The following is a 13,733-nucleotide window of genomic DNA, read 5'->3' as shown; positions in this document are numbered from 1 at the left end:
CCGTAGCGCAAGGGAGGGCGGGAAAGGAAGGGGCGGGGACGGGAGGGCGAATCTATAAGAGGCGTCGTTCGGCGAGTTCGCTGCTCAGAAGCGCCGAGAGCGCGGCCGGGACGGTTGGAGAAGAAGGCGGCTCCCGGAAGGGGGAGAGACAAACTGCCGTAACCTCTGCCGTTCAGGAGCCCGGTTACTTATTTATTCGTTACCCTTTTTCTTCTTCCTCCCCCAAAAACCTTTTCCTTTCCCCCTTCTTTTTTTTTTTCCTTTTTGGGAGCTGAACAATTTCCGGTAAGGGAAAGAAGGGCTCCTTTCGCTCCTTATTTCCCCGCCTCCTTCCCTCCCCCACCTTCCCCTCCTCCGGCTTTTTCCTCCCAACTCGGGGAGGTCCTTCCCGGTGGCCGCCCTGACGAGGTCTGAGCACCTAGGCGGAGGCGGCGCAGGCTTTTTGTAGTGAGGTTTGCGCCTGCGCAGCGCGCCTGCCTCCGCCATGCACGGGGGTGGCCCCCCTTCGGGGGACAGCGCATGCCCGCTGCGCACCATCAAGAGAGTCCAGTTCGGAGTCTTGAGTCCGGATGAACTGGTAAGCGGCTCTGCCCTCCCCTTCCTCCCTCCTTCCCTGGCGGGCGGGGCCGAACGGGGGCTGCGGAAACTTGGCGCTTTCTCGCTGCCTGTGGGTGACGGGCCAGGAGCATGGCTCAGCGCGCCAAGGCTGTGCAGGCGCCAGTCTCGGGCCTCCCAGAGTTATATTTTGCAGAGTTGAGCAAACTTAGCGCTTTGTCCGAGACAGGGGGCCTGGCTGGAGGGTAAGGAGAGAGAGAAGGGTGACTGATTTCCCACTCCAGAGTTACCGACGTTAAAGGCGATCAGACGAATCCTAGGGAGTCTTTACAAGTTTGGTTAAGAAGCCAAACCCTGGATAGCTTCCTCCTCTTCTGTAATACAAATATTGAGTGCCTGTTCTGTTGTGGACAGAAGAGACTCTGGGGTTACAGAGGTGAACACGACAGACCAGGACCTTAAAGAGCACTGTCTGTGGGAAAGGGCAGGCAGTAAACACGAATACAATAAATGAACAAGATAATTCAGTTAATGGCAATTGTCTCGAATAGAGTGAAACGGGGTAATGCCATGGAGAGTCACTGAGCTGGGGCTACTTTATTTTTTTATTTTTATATTGTTTTATTTCTTTGAGACTGGGTCTTGCTCTGTCGCCCAGGCTGGAGTGCAATGGCACAATCTCGGCTCACTGCAACCTCCGCCTCCCGGGTTCAAGCGATTCTCCTGCCTCAGCCTCCTGACTAGCTGGGATTACAGGCATGCGCCACCATGCCCCGTTAATTGTTGTATTTTTAGTAGAGGAGGGGTTTCGAACGCCTGCCCTCAGGTGATCCCCCCCCCCCCTTTTTTTGTTTTTTGTTTTTGGTTTTTTGTCTTTTTGAGACGGAGTTTCACTCTTGTTTCCCAGGCCGGAGTGCAGTGGCTGAACTCCTGACTTCAGGTGAACCACCCGCCTCGGCCTCTTAAAGTGCTGGGATTACAGGCGTGAACCACCTCGCCCAGCCTAGGTGGGGCTACTTCAGATGGGATGGTGTCAGGGTCTGGGAAGGCCTGTCTGAGAAGATTGCACCCGAATGATGAGAGGCAGCCAGTCATCGAAGCCGTAGTTTTTCTATGGCGAGAGCTTTTCCGGCACAGGAAATAGCAAGTGCAAAGGGCCTGAGGGAGAAATGAACTTGGGCTTGTCCTAGAGGATGAAAGGCGGCCGGTGTGGCTGAGGTTTAGTGGATGAGAGAAGAAGAGTGTTACAGAAATTGTCTGGAGAAGCATGGGATATTGTATATTATGTTAAGGAGTCAGGACTTAATTCTATTTTCAGTAGCTAGTCCTTGGACAGTTATAAACAGGAGAGTGACAGCAAACTCGCATTGGAAAAAATACTGTTGTAGTTGCTCTATGAAGAACTGATACAGGAGGTGGAGAGACCAGAGAGAGGAGGGCAGTCCTAGGGGAGAGCTATTGGTGATTTGGACTTCTTCCCTTGTGGAGCTAAGTAGAGGGAGCCCACTGGCTGGGAAGAATGGAGTTAAGTGGCTGTTTGTGGATGGAGACCATTTTGCTGGAAGAGAATTCAGCTATGTCAGGCGTCAGAACGTCCTGACCTCACACCATACCACAGAATCAGTTCCAGATGAAGTTAAGACTTAAATCTAAAAAAACCCATAAAATACTAGAAAAAAATAGAAGGCTTTTGCAGGGCTCATACCAGAGACAGAAGCCCTTAATAGTAGTTAATTATAGGTAAGTTTTATGGAATGCCTAAAATGAGCTAAACGTTATATATAAGGAAGACCAAGGCAGATTTCACTACGTAAAAATAAGAGCCACTTCTGTTTATAGAGGCACTGTGGCAAAGCTGAAAAACAGATCAGGAAACAATACTTGCAGTTATGCAGACAAGGTTAAATTTATCGATGTACAAGAACACTTACAAATCAGTAAGGAAAGTACCTGTCTACTAGAAAAAGGGGTAAAGGAGATGAATAGGCAGTTCAGAGAAGTAGTGCAAATGGCCAACAAAGAGTTGGCTTTCTAATAAAAAAAATCCAGATTAAAATAATTTCTCTTATCCAACTTTTTTTCCCTGCTGCAAAAATATTGGGAAATAGACATGCTTATACATTGTTGGTAGAAAGATAGATTGGTAAAACCTTTTTGGAGGATGGTCTGACAATCTTTTTTTTTTTTTCCTGAGACGGAATCTCACTCTTGTCACCCAGGCTGGAGTGCAGTGACACAATCTTGGCTCACTGCAACCTCCACCTCCTGGGTTCAAGAGAGTCTCCTGCCTCAGCCTCCCTATTAGCTGGGATTACAGGTGTGTGCCACGACGTCTATTTTTTGTATTTTGTGTTTTTGTATTTTTGTATTTTGTATTTTGTATTTAGTAGCTATCCGGGGTTTGGCTTCTTAACCAAACTTGTAAAGACTCCCTAGGATTCGTCTGATCGCCTTTAACGTCGGTAACTCTGGAATGGGAAATCATGTTACCCAGGCTGGTCTTGAACTCCTGACCTCAGGGGACCCGCCCACCTTGGCCTCCCAAAGTGCTGGGATTACAGGCTTAAGCCAACATGCCCAGCCTCTGGTCTGACAATTTCATCAACTTTTTTTTTTTTTTTTTTTTTTTTTGAGACGGAGTCTCCCCCTGCCACCCAGGCTGGAGTGCAGTGGCCGGATCTCAGCTCACTGCAAGCTCCGCCTCCCGGGTTTACGCCATTCTCCTGCCTCAGCCTCCCGAGTAGCTGGGACTACAGGCGCCCGCCACCTCGCCCGGCTAGTTTTTGTATTTTTAGTAGAGACGGGGTTTCACTGTGTTAGCCAGGATGGTCTCGATCTCCTGACCTCGTGATCCGCCCGTCTCGGCCTCCCAAAGTGCTGGGATTACAGGCTTGAGCCACCGCGCCCGGCCTTTTTTTTTTTTGATACGGAGTCTCGCTCTGTCGCCCAGGCTGGAGTGCAGTGGCCGGATCTTAGCTCACTGCAAGCTCCGCCTCCCGGGTTTACGCCATTCTCCTGCCTCAGCCTCTCAAGTAGCTGGGACTACAGGCGCCCGCCACCTCGCCCGGCTAGTTTTTGTATTTTTAGTAGAGACGGGGTTTCACTGTGTTAGCCAGGCTGGTCTCGATCTCCTGACCTCGTGATCCGCCCGTCTCGGCCTCCCAAAGTGCTGGGATTACAGGCTTGAGCCACCGCGCCTGGCCTCATCAACCTTTTAATATATGAATCGTTTGATCAAGCATTACCACTTATAAAAATTCATCCTTAGGTTAAAAAAGATTAATTCTCCCTTTCCCAGTTTTGCATAGTTTAGTAAATGTTTCTCCATCCATTTGCTCAGGCCAAAAACCTAAAAGCCATCTTTGATTCTCTTTCTCACAATCTCCACTTAGTCCATCTGCCAGAGTGTCAGTTCTACTTTTCAAAATATGCCTGGAATCCAGCCATTTAGGACCATCTCCACCACTGTGTCCCACCATGTTCCACCCTACTGTCGTCTTTCCTGTGGAGTGCTATAGTAGCCCTAGCTGGTCTTCCTGCAGTTTCCAAGAACAGCTAGAGCAGGCTAGAGAGAGCTCTTCATCCCTTCCCTTCCCTTCCCTGCATGGAATCTTCTCCAGAGGTTTCAGGACTCCTTATTCTGACCTATAAAGTGCTGTTTTATCTGGCTCCTGCTTGCCTCTCCATCTCATTACTAGTCTCCTCTTTGCTTTTCTTGAACCACGCTGACTGCTTGCTCCTCTAACACTGCAAGCTTATTCCCACCTCAAGGACTTTATTATTCACTATTCCTCCTGCTTGGAACCTCCTTGCTCAGACCACTGCTCTGCATGCCTGTTCCTTTATGTCTGTTCTCTGTTGAAATGGAATTTTTTTTTTTTTTTGACACAGGGTCTCCCTCTGTCCCCCAGGCTGCAGTGCAGTGGCTCGATCACAGCTCACTGCAGCCTCTTGGTCTTGGGCTCAATAGATGCTCCCAGGCCAGGTACAGTGGCTCACGTCTGTAACCCCAGCACTTTGGGAGGCCGAGGTGGGCAGATCACGAGGTCAGGAGTTTGAGACCAGCCTGGCCAAAATAGTGAAACTCTGTCTTTACTAAAAATACAAAAATTAGCTGGGTGTGTTGGCACACCCCTGTAATCCCAGCTACTCAGGAGGCTGAGGCAGGAGAATCGCTTTAACCTGGGAGGCGGAGGTTGCAGTGAGCCGAGGCCGTGCCATTGCACTCCAGCCTGGGCGACAGGGTGAGACTTGGTCTCAAAAAAAAAGATGCTCCCACCTCAGACCCCCAAGCCCCATCTCAGTAGCTGGGACTATAGGCTTGTACCCCCATGCCTGTCTAATTTTTAAATTTGTTGTAGAGATGGGTTCTCACTGTGTTAGCTAGGCTGGTGAACTGGGCTCAAGTGATCCCCCTGCTTGGCCTCCCAAAGTGCTGGGATTCCAGGAATGAGCCACTGTGCCTGGCTGATGTCATATCTTTAGGAGCGCTTCCCTGACCACTCTGTTTAAATAGCATCCCCTGCCCTGCCCTTGCTTTCTCTGATCATTCTCTGCTATATTTTCCTTCACAGCCTGTCACTTCAGAAAGGATTCGTTTTTCTGTTTTTTGCTTCCTTGCTAGAGAATGGATTTCATGAGGGACTTTGTCTGTGTTATTCATGTTCCGTCAGTATCTCAAGTAGTGCCTGGCACATAGACATGTAATAAAAATGAGTTGAATAAACAAGTGAATGAAATAATGGGACAAATATGCATAGATAACGTAGAAGGAATTTTACTGCAACATTGTTTGAAAGTGACAATTATAAATCAGTATTTACTAATAGGAATCTTTTTTTTTTTTTTTTTTTTTTTTTTTTTGAGACGGAGTCTCGCTCTGTCGCCCGGACTGGAGTGCAGTGGCCGGATCTCAGCTCACTGCAAGCTCCGCCTCCCGGGTTTACGCCATTCTCCTGCCTCAGCCTCCCGAGTAGCTGGGACTACAGGCGCCCGCCACCTCGCCCGGCTAGTTTTTGTATTTTTAGTAGAGACGGGGTTTCACTGTGTTAGCCAGGATGGTCTCGATCTCCTGACCTCGTGATCCACCCGTCTCGGCCTCCCAAAGTGCTGGGATTACAGGCTTGAGCCACCGCGCCCGGCCTTTTTTTTTTTTTGATACGGAGTCTCGCTCTGTCGCCCAGGCTGGAGTGCAGTGGCCGGATCTTAGCTCACTGCAAGCTCCGCTTCCCGGGTTTACGCCATTCTCCTGCCTCAGCCTCTCGAGTAGCTGGGACTACAGGCGCCCGCCACCTCGCCCTGCTAGTTTTTTGCATTTTTTAGTAGAGATGGGGTTTCACCGTGTTAGCCAGGATGGTCTCGATCTCCTGACCTCGTGATCCGCCTGTCTCGGCCTCCCAAAGTGCTGGGATTACAGGCTTGAGCCACCGCGCCCGGCCCTACTAATAGGAATCTTGGTGAATAACTTAGGATGTATTATTACCATGTAAGAGAAGAACTTCCCAATAGGGTCCCACACCGTGCTGATGCCCTGAGACACTGTGGCACATGTTCACAGTGGGTACAGTGAAGTATTTTAAATTTCCAAGAGAAGCACAGGTACATTTGTCAGATACCCTGGAACTCCTAGTTCCTGGTAGTTCCATTTCAACATTAGATGGTGCCAAATCCCTTTCTATGATGTCATATTTTTGTGAAGCTGAGTTTTTAGCAGCTGCTAAGTACAGGCAAAAATCAGTTTGTAGAAGAAATAAAGGTGGTGCTGTTTAGTCCGATTCCAAGGTTTGAGAGGTGCACTGCCTAACAGTCGCCATAAGTGAGTGAGATGGTTATTTGGGAAAGAAAGAAAAATGTTACATTGTTTTAATATATTAAAATGGTATTTTCAACTTATGTGTATTTTTTGAAGTGGCTAGTTTCTTTTTTTGTTTGTTTGTTTGTTTTTGAGATGGAGTCTGGCTCTCTCGCCCAGGCAGTGGCATGATCTCGGCTCACTGCAAGCTCCGCCTCCTGGTTTCATGCCATTCTCCTGCTTCAGCCTCCTGAGTAGTTGGGACTATAGGCGCCTGTCACCACGCCTGGCTAATTTTTTGTGGCTAATTAAGTTTCTAGGACATAAATGCTTAAGTTGTTTGTGCCTAGGTGCTTAATAAGTAGCTGTCTTTTCTTTGAGACGGAGTCTTGCTCTGTTGCCTAGGCTGGAGTGCAGAGGTGAGATCTCAGCTCACTATAACCTCTGCCTTCTGGATTCAAGCTATTCTCCTGCCTTAGCCTCTCAAGCAGCTGGGATCACAGGCACCCGGCAATTTTTGTATTTTTGGTAGAGATAGGGTTTTGCCACATTGGCCACACCAGTCTCAAACTTCTGACCTCAAGTGAACTGCCCACCTTGGCCTCCCAAAGTGCTGGGATTACAGGCGTGAGCCACCACACTTGGCCGTGGCTCTCGTTTGACCTAGTGAGTGCTGTGAGAGTTACTGAAATGGAAGGGCACTGTGGGCTGATCATGTTAGGGAATCTATGGATAAATGAAAAAGTTACTCAAGAGTGTGCAGAGTGAAGGCCTTATGTAAAAATGGGAACATATTTACATTTTTTTTAAAGCGTGGAAAAAAAATGGGTGCTGTGACTCGTGCCTATAATCCTAGCACTTTGGGAGCCTGAAGCAGGAGGATCACTTGAGGTCTGGAGTTCAAGACCAGCCCGGGCAACAGAGCAAGACCCTATCTCAATTAAAAAATAATGATAACAAATGAGCTGAGCACAGTGGCTCATACCTGTAATCTTCGGGAGACCAAGGTGGGCAGATCCCTGAGGGTCAGGAGTTCAAGACCATCCTGTCCAGCATAGTGAAACCCCATCTCTACTAAAAATAACAAAAATTCGCTGGGTGTAGTGGCGGGCACCTGTAATCCCAGCTACTTGGGAGGCTGAGGCATATGAACCACTGAAACCTGGTAGGCAGAGGTTGTACTGACCCGAGATTGAATAATGACAAATAAAAGTATGGGACACTGTTGACGAAGGTCTACCAGAGTCATTTCTGGGGTGTAGGATTGTTGGGCTTTGATAGTGCTCTGCATGTCTGTGGTTCATATGATGTCTGTATTTTGAGGGACCAACAGATGGTTCAGTTTTGGGTAGAAGGATGGGTGAGGGTGAGTGAGGGGCCTCCTGTTGTGAAACAGGTGGCATTTTAGAAGGATGGGTGAGGGTGAGTAAGGGGCCTCCTGTTGTGAAATAGGTGGTATTTTAGGCTAAAATGTTTTACAGAAGTCTTGGGGGTCAGAGTATGTGGAGGTACAGAGGGCTCTTTGAATTGGCTTTGAGATAGAGCTGTTGTCCTTGCTATTAGAAGATGGATTTAGATGTTGCTAGGTGAGGGTAAGGTTGCAAGGAGGTACTAGAGCTTTGTACAGCTGTGCACAAAATTTTGTTAAAAGACGGTGCTGGATTTCATTCACAGTAGTTGACCCCTATTTATTAAAAACAACTGTCTGGCCAGGCGCGGTGGCTCACGCCTATAATCCCAGCACTTTGGGAGGCTGAGGCGGGCAGATCACAATGTCAGGAGATAGAGACCATTCTGGCTGATATGGTGAAACCCCGGCTCTACTAAAAATACAAAAAATTAGCCAGGCGCTGTGGAGAGCGCCTGTAGCCCCAGCTACTCAGGAGGCTGATGCAGGAGAAAGGCGTGAACCCAGGAGGCGGAGCTTGCAGTGAGCCAAGATCGCACCACTGGAGCAGCCTGGGCGACAGAGCCAGACTCCGTCTCAAAAAAATAATAAATAAAATAAATAAAAACGGCTGTCTACCATGGAATGCATAACTGATTTATATCCTGACTTATTTAAGTAAGGATTTAAAGCAGTATTCTTTTTCCTTTTTTTTTTTTTTTTTTGATATGGAGTGTAGCTCTGTTGCCCAGGCTGGAATACAGTGGCACAGTCTCTGCACACTGCAACCTCTGCCTCCCAGACTCAAACGATTCTTCTGCCTCAGCCTCCCGAGTAGCAGGGACTACAGGAGTGTGCCACCACACCCAGCTAATTTTGTTTTTTTTTTTTTTTTTTGTATTTTTAGTAGAGATGGAATTTTACCGTGTTGTCCAGACTGGTCTCGAACTCCTGACCTCGTGATCCGCCTGTCTTGGCCTCCCAAAGTGCTGGGATTACAGGCGTGAGCCACTGGACCCGGCCTGATGTTTGTATTTTTATTAGAGACAGGGTTTTACCATGTTGGCCAGGCTGGTCTCGAACTCCTGACCTCAGGTGATCTGCCTGCATTGGCCTCCCACAGTGCTGGGATTATAGGCTTGAGCCACTGCGCCTGGCCAGTAATGTATTCTTTTAGGTAGAGTGTGGGCTACATTGATGAGTCAGAAGATGATCCTTGTGTTCAAATTATTTCTTGTGAGGGATTTCCTGTGTATGCAGCAAATAGTTGCTGAGCCCTCACCGTATGTTGGTTACTGTGCTAGGTGCTGAGGATATGAAGAGAAAACATGACCCTTGCCCTCAAGGATTACAGTCCAATGGGAGAGACAGATGTGTCACCAAGTAATTAAAATTGGGCTGAGAACCTTGCTGGGGTGTGCATAAGGCCAGGCAGAGTTAGAGAAGACTCATAAGGAGGTGGCCTCTGAACTGGGTCTTAAAGAATAAATGGAAGTTTACTCCCAAGGGGGCGTGTGAAGCAAAAGGAATTTTGAGAAATCTATTGTATTTAGAACATAAATGTGGGAGGTGGGTAGGAGAATGTGGTACCAAGTAAAGCTGTAAAAGAGACTTGAAGCCAAGTTATAATAAGGACCTTGTTAGCTTTGCTAAAGGCAGAGGAAAGAGAATGAGTATTTACCGAGATTCAATGACAGCCCTTTTGTTCTGTGACCTCAGGGGCAGAACCCAAAGAGAACCCAGCCTGACTGGCCACCCCCTCAAGTGTTTAGCCTTTATCCTGTAGGCAGTGAGAACCAGTGTTGGCTGAAGGATAAGGGGCTAAAGCAGTTCGTATATAATTTAAAATGACAGTTTGAGACTAGGTGCAGTGGCTCACGACTGTAATCCCAGCACTTTGGGAGGCTAAGGTGAGTGGATCACTTGAGGCCAGGAGTTTGAGACTATCCTGGCCAACATGGTGAAACCCTATCTCTACTAAAAATACAAAAATTAGCCAGGCGTGGTGGTGGGCACCTGTAATCCCAGCTACTTGGGAGGCTGAGGCACAAGAATCACTTAACCTGAGAGTCAGAGGTTTCAGTGAGCCGAGATTGCGCCACTGCACTCCAGCCGGGGTGACAGAGCAAGACCCTCTCTCAAAAATAAATAAATAAATAAATGAGAGTTCATGAACTTGGTGGTGGAAGGATAGCTCTTCTCGTTAACCAGGATATGCGTGTCTGCTGTCACCCCCTGACCCAGTCTCAGAAAGCCTGGAAGCAGAATTAGTTATTAGAAGGGTGGTTGGCTTGGTCGGCCTAGACTTTGAGCAGACAGAGGTTGAAAATGTTGAGTGTGATTTCTCTTAGGCCCCTTTGCTGTGTCTGTTCTGGAGGCCAGATTTGTACCTGCTTTTTTTTTTTTTTTTTTCTTTTGGTCTCTCATTCAAGGTGAGCAATCCCCTTCATGTTTCTCACCAGACACAAAGCAGCTGATGAGGTTCCAGCTTTGCAAATGTCATACACGAGGACGTCTCCCTGAGATTTCGTCAGGTCATGTTGATGAGAGTTTTGAACCTGTCTGAGGCTGAGAGGTGTTCAGAACTTCTTCAGCTTTGCATCTGTAGACCATTTTGGTTTCTACCCAGCAGTGGCCAATCAGATCTGATATGAGGGGATTACTGGTTTGACTGTCAGAAGGTAACCTCTCTTTTTCCAGGTTTTTTGAGGGTAGCTCCCTGCAGTGGGGAGTCCTAAGCAGCAGGTCAATTTAACAGACATTTATCAGGAGCCTGCCATGTTTCAGGTTGAGGGATTCTGCCTGCTGGAGAGGTGCTTATAGTTATAGGAAAGACAGACACCTATAGGTCATTTTATTGCATTGTTGTATGTACAGTGACAGAGGGGCTGTGGAAGCACAGAGGAGGGGTGCCTGTCTATTTTGGGGAGGCTGTGGAAAGGCTTCCTGGAGGAAGCAGTGCCTGAGCCAAGTCTTGAAATAGGAGTTTTGCAGTGGGAAAAGCATTCCAAGCAGAGAGAGGCGCTAGGGTATGAAAACCCCAGAGGAGGCCGGGCGCGGTGGCTCAAGCCTGTAATCCCAGCACTTTGGGAGGCCGAGGCGGGTGGATCATGAGGTCAGGAGATCAAGACTGTCCTGGCTAACACGGTGAAACCCTGTCTCTACTAAAAAATACAAAAAATTAGCTGGGCGTGGTGGCAGGCGCCTGTAGTCCCAGTTACTCCAGAGGCTGAGGCAGCAGAATGGCATGAACCCAGGAGGCGGAGCTTGCAGTGAGCCGAAATCGTGCCACTGCACTCCAGCCTGGGCGACAGAGCGAGATTCTGTCAAAAAAAAAACCAAAAAACCCAGAGGAGTGCAGCATGGGTTGTGCTGGGTGATAGGGAACTCCAAGGGATTGGTACTGAGGAGTGAACAGGAAGGTGTGGAGCATCAGGGAAATGAAGGTTGAGAACGTCATAAAATCCTTTGGTAAGCTGCCCTGCTGAGTTTGGGTGTCAGTCTGAGGACAAAAGGGTATGCATGATTACATTTTTATTTTATTTTATTATTTATTTTTATTTTATTTATTTTTGGCACACATTTTCATTTTAGAATGAGCACCCCAGTTGTCGTATAGAAGGACTGGAGAGAGACAGGCTGGTGACCTATACGAACGCTCTGTTGTAGACTACAAAGGAAAGGCCTGAACTAGGGCAGTGGTGGTGGGGATGGAGAAGAGAGGCAAGATTCAAGAAACACTTAGGAGGCCAGGCGTGATGGCTTAAGTGTGTAATCCCAGCTAAAATCCCGCCACTGTACTCCAGCCTGGGTGACAGAGCGAGACTTCTCAAAAATAAATAAATAAATAAATAAAGGAGGTAAAAGTGACCAGTACCTGGTGAATGACTGAATAATAATAATGTCCATTCAAAAAGCACCAATTACATCCTGGACTTAAGCTAGCTAATTAAGTCCTTAATGGTTACATAGTTAATAAGTAGTAGAGTCAGAATTCCAAACCAAGGGTCCCTGAGAGCTAAGTCCATGTTCTTTGAACTGTTTTATGCTTGAAGGTAAGGAAAAGTGAGCATAGGTTTCTGAATCTGGGGTGGAGACTGAAAGAGAGGCTTTTGTGGAAAAGGGAGTTTGCTTTTAGACATGTTTAATTTGATTTTTTGGTGGAATGTTTGCAGGGAGTTCAGTAGGTAGTTAAATATGTGAACCCAAAGTCCAGAAGAAAAGTGAGGCCTGGCTGGAGTTAGAGAGTTGAGAATGAGTATCTAAGTATACGTTGGAGATACTGTGAGTTTGGGTCCAGCCCACCGCGATGAAGCAAGTCACATGAAGTTTTTTGGTTGCCCTGTGCATATAAGTTATGTTTATACTGTGCTGTAGTTTACTAAGTGTAAGTGTGCGATAACGTTACACCTTTTTTTGTTTGTTTGTTTGAGACAGAGTCTTGCTCTGTCACCCAGGCTGGAATGCAGTGGCGTGATCTTGGCTCACTGTAACCTCTGCTTCCCGGGTTCAAGCGATTCTCCTGCCTCAGCCTCCCTAGTAGCTGGGATTACAGGTGCCCACCACCACGCCCGGCTAATTTTTTTGTATTTTTAGTAGAGATGGGGTTTCACTATGTTGGCCAGGCTGGTCTTGAACTCCTGACCTCAGGTGATCCACCCGTCTCAGCCTCCCAGAGGGCTGGGATTATGGGTGTGAGCTGCCACACCCAGTGTATCTGCTTCTGAGTTCTTCTGTTTCCTCCACTGAAATGTCCCCATCAAGTCCTGGCTCTACCTTTCTTGGGATTCCAGCTATTCACTTTTGCTTCGAATCATTTCCACCAACCTGTCTTCAAAAGACTAGCACCTGTTTCTCCAGTCTTTTAATAAAATCTCCGGCCAGGCATGGTGGCTCACGTGTGTAATCCTAGCACTTTGGGAGGCGGAAGCAGGCGGATCACAAAGTCAAGAGACCATCCTGACCAACCTGGTGAAACCCTATCTCTGCTAAAAATACGAAAATTGGCTGGATGTGGTGACGTTCACCTGTAATCCCAGCTACTTGGGAGGCTGAGGCAGGAGAGTTGCTTGAACCCCGGAGTCGGAGGTTGCAGTGAGCAGAGATTGAGCCACTGCACTCCAGCCTGGCGACAGAGCGAGACTCCATCTCAAAACAAATAAAATCTCCATTTGGACACGAAAAGGTTCAAGCAGGTCTGGCCTTGAGAAGGAGGGCATGACAAAGATGAGGGTAAAGAGACAGGACTGCATCTCTGAGTGCCTCATTTCTTATCAGGGGCTTGAGTTGGTGGGGCATGTGTTGGTGCAGAACACCTGGGCTGTCATGGCAAGGATACAGGTACAGAGAGGCTCCTGCCAGGATCTCAGATTCATGAGCTTGATTTCTACTTGGGAGGAACAAATAAAGCATTGTTTTTTTTTTTTGTTTTCCCTGAAAAACTTTTATTTCTTTTTGTGGCTAAATCCTGTGAATGTCAGAGACCTAGAATTCAACCCAGATTGAAGTCTGGGGTTCATGTCCTAGTGGCAGGTGATTTGTGTGGAACCCTGGGTCGACCATTATCTAGTAGGAGTGCTTTTCCTGCCTCAGTGACTGGAATAAGCCTCTGACTTGGAATATTCAACTTTGGCCTTTTCAGAAGTGTATACACACCAATCCCCCATTCCCCTCACTCCAGGCTAAACTTAGTTCTTCTGTAAGTAGTTCAGGGTTTTCCCAGACCTTAGTCCAGAGCTCCCCAACCACAAAGGCTAGAAACTAGGAACGCTGTTAATTGTTGGCCTTTCTTTGTTTGCAGAAGCGAATGTCTGTGACGGAGGGTGGCATCAAATACCCAGAGACGACTGAGGGAGGCCGCCCCAAGCTTGGGGGGCTGATGGACCCGAGGCAAGGGGTGATTGAGCGGACTGGCCGCTGTCAGACATGTGCAGGTAAGTGCTGGGGACTGGGTGGGATCCCAGAGGGGAGGTGGGTTGGGTCCTCAAAGAAAACTAGGGT

The 13,733-nt window shown here is 47.9% G+C and overlaps 1 protein-coding gene across 1 annotated transcript in view; it reads left to right on the top strand.

Moving 5' to 3' along the window:
• Positions 1-82: 82 nt before the first annotated feature.
• POLR2A (RNA polymerase II subunit A) overlaps positions 83-13,733 on the top strand; it is a 34,151-nt gene continuing 20,500 nt past the window's right edge. Inside the window, exons 1-2 of the mRNA XM_033184754.1 lie at positions 83-577; positions 13,534-13,666. Of these exons, the coding sequence (XP_033040645.1) occupies positions 485-577; positions 13,534-13,666 (226 nt within the window). The 5' untranslated portion in view covers positions 83-484. The remainder of the gene's footprint in view (positions 578-13,533; positions 13,667-13,733) is intronic.

The sequence above is a fragment of the Trachypithecus francoisi genome, unplaced genomic scaffold, assembly GCF_009764315.1.
Source record: "Trachypithecus francoisi isolate TF-2019V2 unplaced genomic scaffold, Tfra_2.0 Lachesis_group20, whole genome shotgun sequence".
NCBI lineage: Eukaryota > Metazoa > Chordata > Mammalia > Primates > Cercopithecidae > Trachypithecus > Trachypithecus francoisi.
The sequence above is the reverse complement of the archived record's forward strand: the minus strand, read 5'-3'. Positions and strand labels throughout refer to the sequence as shown.